Genomic DNA, 11,574 nt, shown 5'->3' on the forward strand with positions numbered 1-11,574 from the left:
AGCTACGCATACCAAGAAACAGGGAGAAGGAGCCGTGGATCCTTCAGTTGTTGAGTGAGGACAGGGATGGGGAGCTAGTCCAGATGTTGCTGGACTACAACTCCCATCACCCCAGGCCCACTGGCCATGCTGACTGGGGCTGATGGAAACTGGAGTCCAGAAACATCTGGGTGGGTCACACAGGCCTCCTACCCTTGAGAACAAGGCCCTAGCTGTTTCTCTTCCTCAGCTCTGCTTGCACACCAAGAGTTGAGTAATGAACCCAGCATGTAAGGATGGCAAGCGCTGTGCCTTATTGATGGGGGTCCCTCGCCCCTTCCAGATGCATCCCTCAGCCTGGCACACCCACAAGCAGATCTCCGTAACACCTTGCGGTCCATGCAGGTTACGTGTTGTGGCTGCACGACAAGAGGGGGATCAGCAGCAGTGGAATTTTCACCCCAAGAAGGCCAATGGAGCAGAGTAGGGTTATGTCACAGCCCTGACAATGCCAGGCCTCTGCATTAGATGAGCACCGCACAGGCATCTGGCTTCAGGCGGAGCCCCCGAGCGGCCAGGAGAAGCAGGATGCCGGCCAACCCCTCGGTGCCGAAAGAGAGCCAGGCAAGGGCCAGGGACCAGCCAAAGGCGATGCGGACGTGCTCGAAGCGCTGCTGGTCAAACATGCGCACTGTCTCGGCGAAGGCTGCACTGGAGTAGCAGATGTAGGTGCTGGTTCCCGACAGGGTCAGCAGTGCTGGGGGGAGGGGGAAAGGGGACGGGTCAGTGCCAGTCCTGTAGCAGACACTGCCCCTGGCCAGGGCTCATGCCATGCTGCTCCTAACCATGATAACTCAAAGGAGCATCCCAGTACGTTTCCGAGCACAATTCAAAGTGTTGCTGCTGACCTTTAAAGCCCTAAACAGCCTTGGTCCAGTATACCTGAAGGAGCGTCTCCACCTCCATCGTTCTGCTCGGACACTGAGGTCCAGTGCCGAGGGCCTTCTGGCAGTTCCCTTGCTGTGAGAAGCCAAGTTACAGGGAACCAGGCAGAGGGCCTTCTCGGTAGCGGCACCCTCCCACCAGATGTCAAAGTGAAAAATAGCTACCAAACTTTTAGAAGACATCTTAAGGCAGCCCTGTTTAGGGAAGCTTTTAATGTTTAATAGGTTATTGTATTTTAGTGTTTTGTTGGAAGCTGCCCAGAGTGGCTGAGGAAACCCAGCCAGATGGGCGGGGTATAAATTATTATTATTATTATTATTATTATTATTAGTCAGAGGCAGTAGGGTAAATATTATTGTTGTGAATCATCATCACAATTAAAATAGCTGGATTTATTCATATGATGGATGCTCCGAATAGTATTGAATGATTCAGTATTCTCATGTTTTTTTAGTGGGGTGGGATTGAATCTATATGCAGATTTGGCTCATTAACCTGGGAAGGTAGCCCTAATAATAATAATGTTTATTATTTACACACCATCCACCTGGCTGGGCTTCGCCAGCCACTCTGGGCGGCTCCCAACAGAATATTAAAAACACAAAAAAACATCAAACATTAAAAACGTCCCCAAACAGGGTTGCCTTCAGATGTCTTCTAAAAATCAGATAGTTGTTTATTTCCTTGACATCTGGTGGGTGGGTGTTCCACAGGGCGGGACCCACTACAGAGAAGGCCCCTCTAGGAGAAGGATAACTCTTGATGCTAAACCACTGCTGCTGAAGGAGATGAAGGACCTGTGGCCCTCCAGGTGCGCTTGGACTTCAGTACCCAACTTAGTGGCTGGGGGCTGACAAGAGTTGGAAACCATCAGGTGTTAGAATTCCTGCTCCGTGATTGCAGTCATGGGATTATTGTCCATCACTTGACAGTGTATGTTTTGACTCCACAGAGTGGGAAGTGACGGAGACAGGATGTTTGTGTTACTGTGTTCCGTGAAGTGGGACTATTGTCCTTTGTTCTTTTTCTCTTTGCTGTCTGATGCTAGAGAGAGAGGGAGCCATGTTGCAGTGCTCCATGTGTGTTTATATGTAAATAAAGTAATTAGCCAAAACGCTGAGTTGCTGAGGTCTGTTTCGCATGATGCGCAAACTCTGCGGATCCCTAAGTGTGCCGGTGTCGGTTGGCATCGGTCGCTGTGATGTTCGGGCTGAAGAAAGCTTTTGAAGCTCCCAAACAATTGACCAGGAGGGAGAGAACATGCCAACCGAGCATGTGTCTCTGCCAGGGTCCTACTCAAGTGTAGGCTGAGCTCCTAACATCAGGTCCCCCCATCCCTTCTGCAAAGGATTCTGGGTAGGCTCCTCTGCTGTTCTGAGCAGTCAAGAGTCCTGCTTTTTCTGGGGGAAAGGCGGTGAGGACAGGTCAGGAGTCAATGATGAGACAATATGTGGTTCCCGTGACACCAAGACCACAGCACACTCGTTTGCACCTTGGTCTCCCCAAGGGGCAGCTGTGACCTGATGGCACTAAGACAGAATCTGCTAAGTATTCTCTGAAAGCAAGTGTTTAATGACATTTTGCCATGTTGTGGGGGGCGGGAAGAGAGAGACTGATAAAGAAAGAAAACCTGGTTTCCCCCCCCCCCTCCAAAGAAATAGCTTCACTCACCACCCAGCAGAAAATAGCAGCCTGTGAAGAGCAAAAGCCTGGAGCTCTGGACCAAGGAACCGATGACCCCACAGATCCAGCCAAAGACGATCAAGACGAGGCTGAGAGGCAGCAGGACCACAAAGGCTCGATGCATGGCTGGCAGAGAGACAGAAGAGGGGAACATCCAGTGGAGGGGGAAAGCAGGGTGGGGTATTGGAGGATAGGTGACTGCAGCTTTACAGATGACCCCAGAGGTCATTGGGTCCAATCCAGGAACCCTAGTGCTACAGCATCCCTGCATCCCTGATAGGTGGTCATCCAGCTTCTGCTTTTTAAAAGCCTCTGATGAAGGAGAGCCCCCCCACCTTTCTGTTTCCTCCCCGTGACATTTTATTTCAAGAAACAAATCGCCCTGCTCCCACCTCCAAAACAGTGCTCGTCTTCAACCATAATCTGATTTACAGAAGGGCCTCCAGCGATAAAGGCTGGGCTCACACTCCCACTTACTATGCACCTACTGCTTTTCCAGTGCTGGGTATTTAATCCATATTCACACATTATCTTATACAGGCATTAATCCTGTTATAAAACAGCACTGTCGGATGCAGCTGTTTCTCAAACCAGCCTCACACAGATTAAAGTTCTTAATGGTAAAGGTAAAGGTAAAGGTACCCCTGACCATTAGGTCCAGTTGTGGCCGACTCTGGGGTTGCGGTGCTCATCTTGCTTTATTGGCCGAGGGAGCCGGTGTACAGCTTCCGGGTCATGTGGCCAGCATGACTAAGCCGCTTCTGGGGAACCAGAGCAGCGCACGGAAATGCCGTTTACCTTCCCGCTGGAGTGGTACCTATTTATCTACTTGCACTTTGACGTGCTTTCAAACTGCTAGGCTGGCAGGAGCAGGGACCAACTGTGCCTAATTGGTCTATGGCCAAGGTGTGGACACTTTTGCCTAAGGTAAAGACGAAGGGGAGGGGGGACCAGCTTCACTGACCACTAAGGTGGAAAAGTGAACACACTCTGAAACTCAACACCAGTGGTGCAACTCAAGGTGCCCCAAATGACCACTCTTAAGAGTGGCAGATGAGGGCAGCAAACAGGCCCAGCACCAGCACCTGGGGCTCATCCTGGCCACCACACTATCCTTTCTTGCTGATGCTGCTTTTTATCATCATTAAAAACATTTTATAGCCAGGGGTTAGCTGACCAGGCATGTACAGGGTTACAGATACTAATTTTATTATTTGTTTTCTTTTAAAAAAAAAAGTGATCCATTTCTACCACAAAACAGGATTTATTCCCACTTAAATGTGTTCAGCAAATGCAAGTTCTGTATCTTCCCTGTAGTCAAGATGGCCCTATGATCCAAGTCAGTTTAAAATGTGAAGCCGTACAGTATATGCTCAGTGTGTACTTTCTTAAATTGGAGTTTGAAAAAATGTTTGCATTCCTTTTTAATTTGTTTGCTTTGCTCTAACATGGAGCAGTTGTAGAGCATGGAATAGTGTTGGGAACAGAGAATATAAAGGTTGATTTTGAGCTTCATGACTGAACCCTGTTGGATCGGGCAAAAAGGCCTTCTAGTCCCAGTATCCTGTTCTCACTGTGGATAAGCAGATGTTTATGAGAAGGCCACAAGTGCAACAGGGCACTTACCGTATTTTTTGCTCTATAAGACTCACTTTTTCCCTCCTAAATAGTAAGGGGAAATGTGTGTGGGTCTTATGGAGCGAATGCAGGCTGCGCAGCTATCCCAGAAGCCAAAACAGCAAGAGGGATTGATGTTTTCACTGCGCAGCGATCCCTCTTGCTGTTCTGGCTTCTGAGATTCAGAATATTTTTTTCTTGTTTTCCTCCTCCAAAAACTGTGGCCTGGTGCGTCTTATAGAGCGAAAAATACGGTACCACTTCTGATTCCCAGCAGCTGGGTTTTCAGATGAATATGGCCTTCGACAGAGTGGACGGAACATTGCCATCGTAGCTAATGACCATTAACAGCCTTATCGTCCATGGGTGTGTCTAATCCTCTTTAAAGCTGACCACTTTGGTGGCCATCCCTACATCAGTCAATGTGGTAACGCCTACACAGCCATCTAAAAGGGTCCCCCCCTATAGCCACGAAGTCCAGGGTCCAAAATTACCCAACTACATCACGCCACCCCGAGAACACACTTCCAAACTCCATCTTGTTATACAGGGATTCCCACCACCATCCAAAAGGCTGAGCCCACATTATATGTGCCTACTCACATATAAGATGCTGGAGCGATGCAGGAACTTGCCAACTCTCTGTGCCGAATGGGTCTATCAGAGGCGTGCAGGCGTTCTGCCCTGGGGGGAAGTGACAAGGAGAGGAAGAGCATCAAGGGATGAACAGAGATCCAGCCACAGAGTTTACCATTCCAAAATGCTGCCTCCCACCTTCAGCAGTGCTAACCTAGACAGGAAATTTTACATCTCCAACACATAATATATCTGGGACCTTGAACAAACAAGAGAGGTGGAGCTAACTGGGTTGAAGTTGATTACCATGGAACTCCTCTTATTAAGCCCAGAGCCTTTCTTGTCAATAAGATGGGGTGGTGGGAGAGCACAGTGGTGGCTGGTGCCCATTGACATGGGTGGGGTGGTAGGCCACGAGATCAACAGTAGATGGAGCCCGAGCCAATGACAAAATCAACTACCGTATTTTTCGCTCCATAAGACTCACCTGACCATAAGACACACCTAGCTTTTAGAGGGAGAAAGCAAGAAAAAATATATTCTGTGCAGAGCATGTAAGCGGCTCTCACTTTTCTTGCTTTAAACCCTTCCGTCCCTCCTCCCGCTTCGCTGAGAAGCCAGCAGAGCAAGCTGTGCAGCTCTCACTGAAGCCAGCAGAGCAAGAGCGATAGCTGCGCAGCACCTCTTGTTCTGCTGGCTTCCCAGCAAAGCGGGATGAGGGATGAAAGGGAGCTCTTACAAGGGAGCGTTGAGCAGAGCCTGGCAGCAGCTCTTGCTGACTTTTCCAGGAGGTGTGGGAAGGGACAGAGGGCAGCCCGTCAGTCCCTTCTCCCTTCTCGGGGAAAAGCCCCCGAAAGCTGCACACATGCTCCGTGCGGCTCTTTAAAGGGAGCCTCCTGCCTTCATTCGCTCCATAAGACACACACACATTTCCCCTTACTTTTTAGGAGGGAAAAGGTGCGTCTTATGAAGCAAAAAATACGGTAATTCTAGTTTTTGCCCCATCCTCTTTCCTGCTCAGTTCTCCAAGGGCAATGTAGATGGAGGAGGAGGAGGAAGCTGAAAGCCAGTACTATCCCCTGGACTGCCTGTAAGTAAAAAAGCCAAGGCAGGTGTGGCGCTGTCTGGGGGAAGTTGGTGGAGCAGGGCCCCATTTGCCCTAAAGGACCAGTCTCCACTGGGTGAGCAAATCAAAGCAGCTGGCCGACCTGCCTCACACTCATTTCTCCCTATGACATTGCTGCTGCTGCTGCAGCAGCTCCTTCATTCCCCTCTCTGATTTGTATCCATCCAAGGTACCTGAATTATCACTTTTGGCAATGGAGGGGTAAGAACTTGGGCTAGGAAGTGCACACTTCAGGTGTGGGGTGGAACTAGCAACTTGGAAAAATTCTGATGGTCTTCGCACAGCACATAATTATTTTTCTGCCTGTTTAAGTAATTACAATGTGTTGTGCTGTATGGTTTTTAATTTTAATTGTTTTTTTAAAAATATTGCTTCTTCTATGTCTACGGGTTCAGGTTGCAATACAATAAAATGCTTACAGTATAAGAAAAAGAGGCAATAAATATGCAGTCAAAGACCAGTATGAATGGACCACCTGAATGAATCTCACGGACCATTGTTTGGGAGCCCTCGCTCTAAAGGCCTGGAGGACTTTGAACCTTCCCTTTCCTCCCAATAGGGCAAACTGGTGTTCATGCACAGCAGAAGATTCCGCTGACCCAAAAGGTTTCAAAATCCCAGAACCAAACAGCTTGAGAATGACAGCAATTGAACTTGACAGAGAGGAAAATTCCAACCTCAGCTGTATGGTTGCAAATGTACTTCTGGACTGTTGCTATTTGTGGGTCGGATTCAAATCACATGCCAACCAATTCAGCCTGTGCAATTTTAGGGCAAATCAACAACATACATTTAAAGCACATGGCGCACACACGCACACACACACACCTTCACAAGAATCCCAGAAACTTTACATTCCCCCTAAGAAGCCACAATTCCCAGCCCCATTAACGAACTATAGTTCCTGCAAAACTAACCTTTTGCGACAAGGAAAGTGTGGGGTGGGAGGGTAGGACACACTGGAACATGGGAGTAGCCAGGATTTATTGGTGGAGGGCTTTATGTTGGGGGGGGGGGGGCAAGAACCAAATTACAGCGACGCAGTTGGTCATTTAGTTTTATTTACTTGATTTGGGGGAGGGCAGCTGCCCCGCCCCCCCCCCGGCTACGTCCATGCACTGGAAAATGTGGAATAACAACGGCTTGATTCCAGGACTCCCGCAAAACAAATCAGGATGGCTGTTCGATAAACAGGTGGAGTGGGAGCGACCTCCGAGAGAGCACAACTCAGATGACAGCAGCTGGCTCTACTCCGCCCGCCCCCGGCTGTGATTTATTTAGCAGGGGCATATCCACATGAGCCCAGAGGTGCAACACCCGGGGGTGTCAGAACTCCTGATGGGCGCCAGAGCGTGAAAGCGAACATTCGATGCGTCCCTCTGACATTTCATATCTTTGATGGAAGTTCAGTCGGGTCTCTCTTCTGAACAGAGAGCCGAAGAAAGCGCTGCCTCCGCTTCCCCCTCCCCTTTCCTCCTCTCTGATACCCCAGCCCTCCTTTCTCTCCAGGAGGGCGGATTCTTGGCTGCAATCCAGTTCTTTCCTTTTTTCATCTCTCCCCCCCACCCTCACCCCTCGGCCCCAGCACAGAAAGTTATAAATGCGTGGAAACCCGTGGAGGTTAAAGCACCACCGGGATGGCTGAAATTCTTCGATTGCCAGCAAAAGGGGATGGAACCATTCCAGCTCACCTTCACCTTATACCAGGATACTGCGATTATAAGGCACCGGGATCCCTTCTCCCCACCCACAAATGTATACACAAACCAGGGAGTACAGCTACAGTAGTTGCAGTGAGCGTCGAGATAGCCAAGGTGGGTAGGGGAGCAGGGTCTTGGGGAAAGGGCAGCCAGAACACCTGCTTTGCATGCAGATGGTCCCAGGATCAATCCACGGCATCTCCAGGGACGACGGTGAGAGAACCCCGGGAGAAAACCTCGAGAGCTGCTGCCGGCCAGTGTTGGCAATACTGACCTAGACGGACTAGTAATACAGCGTCCTATCTTCCTAAAGGGTGAAGCAGAATCGAGACGTCCCCAGGACGCAGAGACTTGAGTAGGGCAGAGGATTGCCGGCTGCCACAACTACTCACCACCAAGCGATTCATCTTGTGACCCGACGGCGATTCCTCTGTTAGCAGAAAGTTTTTTCACGACTACTGAAACCGGCAGATCCAAGCCTAAGCTCGTGTATAGGTTTTAATTTTTGTGGGGTGGGGGGCGCTCGACCCCCGGCGCGATCCACTTTGGATCCCAGAAAGAGCGCCCTCCTCTCCGGATCCCAGTGCCGAGGGAAGCGCGGGCTGCTCCCGTCGCGAACCCGAGGAAAGAAGGCGCGCGCGGCGCAGCCCTACCTTCGCAGAGGCGCCAGAGTCCGGAGTGGGAACTCAGCTGCTCGGCGTCCCAAGCGCTGCTGTTGGCCGAGTCCACGCTCACCAGGTACCAGTAATCGGTGCCCAGGGCCGCGGCCAAGAAGGCGAAGCTGAAGAGCCCGCTGAGCGCCGCGCCCAGGCACAGCGCGCCGGGAGGCACCACCGCCAGGGCCCGGCGGCAGCCGCAGCACCTCGCCACCATCCCGCCGCCACACTTGCTCGCGCAGGCACGGCCGCCCGCCCGCCGACGACGCTGCTGCCTCTGGCGGCGGACACGTGGAGAGAAACAGCGGCAGCCGAGCGGGAGACTCTCCCTTTCTCGCTGCAACGCTCCGGGGAGGGGGCGAGGGAGAGAGTCAGGTGGAAACGCGCGCCGCCCCCAAGCCGCATCTTCGCGGGGGTTGGGGGCGAAGCCACTGGGTACTTGCGCCCCAAATTGGGGCGACCGCAAAAAGCCCCCCTGCCAGCAGCAAGCTTCAAAGGCTCCCTTCGAGGAAGCTGCGGTCCTCTTTCCAATTAAGTCCCCCTCCACACACCCCAGCTCAGTTCAGTGGGAGGTGGATTCCCCGGGTCTCTTGTCCCTTAGAGGGCGCCTCTCATCATCCCGCCATTCTGAGAGCAGGGAGGGCGCCTCTCAGACTTTCCCCTGTGCTTGCTTTCCCGCTCAGGAAAGCGCGCGCGGCCTCGGCTGGATCTGCAACTCTTCTGGTGAGCGAGGTTTAAACCAGAGGCAGGCGCTCCTTCTTGGACGGATGCCTGGAAGAAAAAGACCCCGCGGTCTCTTCCTTTCCTTCCCCTGCAGAAACCAGCCACGTCCCTCAGCCGAGCCCGCCTTGCTTTCTCAAAAGAGCCGGTCTACTACAGTTCGTGGCTGCATGGGAGAGCGCTGCTTTCCTTGCAAAAGGCCCCCAGGTTGAGTCTAGATGGACTAATGGCCCTACTCCTATGGTTCCCTGCCCCCCCCCTGCCTCAGGAGCCCCCAGCTAGAGTGGATTTCAGAATGAAAGAGGCAAGCCGCAGTGCTTAAAGAGGTGCTGCTTGTTACTCCTTTGGTTTTTTGCCTGCCCTTCTGCCAGGGCACCAGAGAAGGCCTTCCCCCTCCATTCCTAGGCACTCACAACAAGCCTGTGAGGTAGGCTGAAGCAGGCTGAGAGTGACTGACGAGCTTCATGGCTAACATAAATGAGAACCTGCAACCAACACAGCACTCTCATATAAGAGCCAGGCTTGTAGCTGGGTGTTGAAAACAATGCCTAGACAGAGCTCTGATAGTAAATCAAAATAATAAGAGAGAGACAGCTGGGGAAAGAGTTTTTGATGAGTATGGGGGGTTTTTTGTACAGCGGGTGGGGTTAGTAAGCGACAATGCCATCACCTTTGGAGTTAACACAGAATGTGAAGACGTTGGACGATGTTAAGTGACCTAGTGGTAAGCTTTATGTTCTATAACATTTTTTTATTTTAAATTGTTAATTGTTGAACTGTCAGTTAAGGTGTTGTTGGCATCCATCTCTCTCTAGAGACAATGGAGTCACAAGCCTGGGCAGTGTGTATGGAGGTCCTGGGCTGTCCAGACAACAAAACCTCCCCACCCTCTCTAATGTAGTCCAAAGGAAAACAGAACAATACATTTGGCACCAGCTTGCCTGCCAGTGTTGCTAGAAGGAGACATGCAAGGCACCATACAACCGTCCTAGGGAAGACACTCCGAATTTGTGTAGGGTTTACTCCTTAGCCCACAGGTTTTCAACCTTTTTGGGTCCACAGCTCCCTTGACCAACTGCATTCTTTCTGCGGCACCTGTGGGGCTCAGGAGCCCAGTTATATCACCCCTTGCCTGCAGAGCCAGCAGCCCCTCACCCCTTTTTGAACACCCTCCTTGTGGCGTTCCCTCAGCCTTCTCTCTTCTCCTTGGGAGTCCTCTGGGCAGCCGCAGCTGCTGCCTCTGGTCTCTGAGCTGCACCCCCTGTCCCAAAGAGAGGCGCATCCTCACACTGCCCCACAAGGGACTGGGAAGCACCCCATGGCCAGCTCCTGAGGCACCATTCGCTTGGGGAGCTTGTAGCCAGGGCTGCTGCAACAAACAGCTGTGCGAGTCTTTGGGAGGCAGAGATGCAAGGGCATCAGAGGAAGAAGGTAAGGTAAGGTAAGATGCGAACCAAAACACCTCAAAACTATTTACTTTTAATATATATATATATATATATATATTCGATTTCAGGAGACTTTTGAAGGACTATAGATAGTGACTGCTGGACAAATTCATATGTATGCAATACAGGTAATATGCAATGATGGCACTGTAAGTTTTTTTAAAATGAAGATAAAAGAAAATCATTAGTCCTGGTGGCCCCAATGAAAACATCTGCAAATGTATTGGATCCATTAGTATGAAGATTCCAATTTAAGTGCAAATCGTTCTCTTTTTTCAGTTATGTTTGTGCATAAAAATCATGTTACAAGTAAAAACAGAACAAGGTGTGCATGGCAAAGGAGAAGTGCACATCACACTTTGTTTCTTGAAAACACAGACTTTATTTTTCTGTATTAAAATTGTTATGGATTTTGTAATTTTATATATGTAACATAAGGTTATAATCACAGCATTTTTTGTGTAGCTCATTCTTGTGCCTATGGGGGAATAAGTGCAAATGAATTAAAAAACACCAGTAGGACTGTACTGCACATCCTTTTTAGGCACCTTCCCTGTCATGACCATTTTGAGTTAAAACTACCAGATTTGCATACCATATATTTGGTACTCCCTGCCCCCGCCTCATCCTAATAATTCACAGTAATGATGTTTTCACTGAGCTTTTTAATATGACATTAACATTACTATGACATTCCAGTTAAATTAGACTACCTTAGTGAATCTATATATTTGGCATTATTGTCCTAATGTGCAGGATAACCCACAGAAATCAGTGGAGAGCTGCAGATATCTTCATTCAGCCCTTAAGTGCAACTTGACCAGAGCCACAGGTGTGAATGCAGGAACGCAGTCGAGAGGCCTTTGGGTCTTGTCCAAGTTCCAAACAGCCCTGCCTCAGGAGCTACCACAGCATAGTACCGTGATCCTAACCATATTAGAGAAGACACACTTGGGACTTGCTTATGAGTAAACAGACAGAGGTTGATGGGCTTTTTCTCGTTGTAATGCACCCCCCCCCCATAAAAAAACACCCCAGAAATTTTGTTCAGTGGCTGTTGGGACAGAACAAGCGTGGGTGTTTGAAGAGAAAAAGATAGTTGGGCTGCTGCTGCTGTGTGTAAG

The 11,574-nt window shown here is 50.1% G+C and overlaps 1 protein-coding gene and 1 long non-coding RNA gene across 2 annotated transcripts; one reads left to right on the forward strand and one right to left on the reverse strand.

Moving 5' to 3' along the window:
* Positions 1 to 65: 65 nt before the first annotated feature.
* On the reverse strand, positions 66 to 9,211 carry TMEM235 (transmembrane protein 235). Its single transcript, XM_081900677.1, has 4 exons — positions 8,280 to 9,211; positions 4,828 to 4,908; positions 2,596 to 2,733; positions 66 to 736 (listed from the first exon to the last, which is right to left on the reverse strand). Exons 1-4 carry the CDS (start codon positions 8,497 to 8,499, stop codon positions 504 to 506), a joined length of 672 nt encoding a protein of 223 aa, XP_081756803.1. The 5' UTR covers positions 8,500 to 9,211; the 3' UTR covers positions 66 to 503.
* A 256-nt stretch (positions 9,212 to 9,467) lies between these two features.
* LOC309363618 lies at positions 9,468 to 11,468 on the forward strand. The gene is made up of 2 exons (XR_014165479.1): positions 9,468 to 9,790; positions 9,845 to 11,468. It is a non-coding gene; the product is annotated as an uncharacterized lncRNA (long non-coding RNA).
* The last annotated feature ends 106 nt before the right edge of the window (positions 11,469 to 11,574 follow it).

The sequence above is a fragment of the Podarcis melisellensis genome, assembly GCF_964234715.1.
Source record: "Podarcis melisellensis genome assembly, chromosome: 2".
In the NCBI taxonomy this organism is placed as follows: domain Eukaryota; kingdom Metazoa; phylum Chordata; class Lepidosauria; order Squamata; family Lacertidae; genus Podarcis; species Podarcis melisellensis.

What these genes read in the sequence shown, in the direction of transcription:
- TMEM235 (XM_081900677.1), bottom strand. Translation starts at nt 8,499, where the DNA reads ATGGTGGCGAGGTGCTGCGGCTGCCGCCGGGCCCTGGCGGTGGTGCCT. An exon ending in ATCGCTCCAGCATCTTATAT is followed by an intron (nt 2,734 to 4,827) that starts GTGAGTAGGCAC and finishes TCTCTCTGCCAG; the next exon opens with CCATGCATCGAGCCTTTGTG. An exon ending in CTGCTATTTTCTGCTGGGTG is followed by an intron (nt 737 to 2,595) that starts GTGAGTGAAGCT and finishes CCCTCCCCCCAG; the next exon opens with CACTGCTGACCCTGTCGGGA.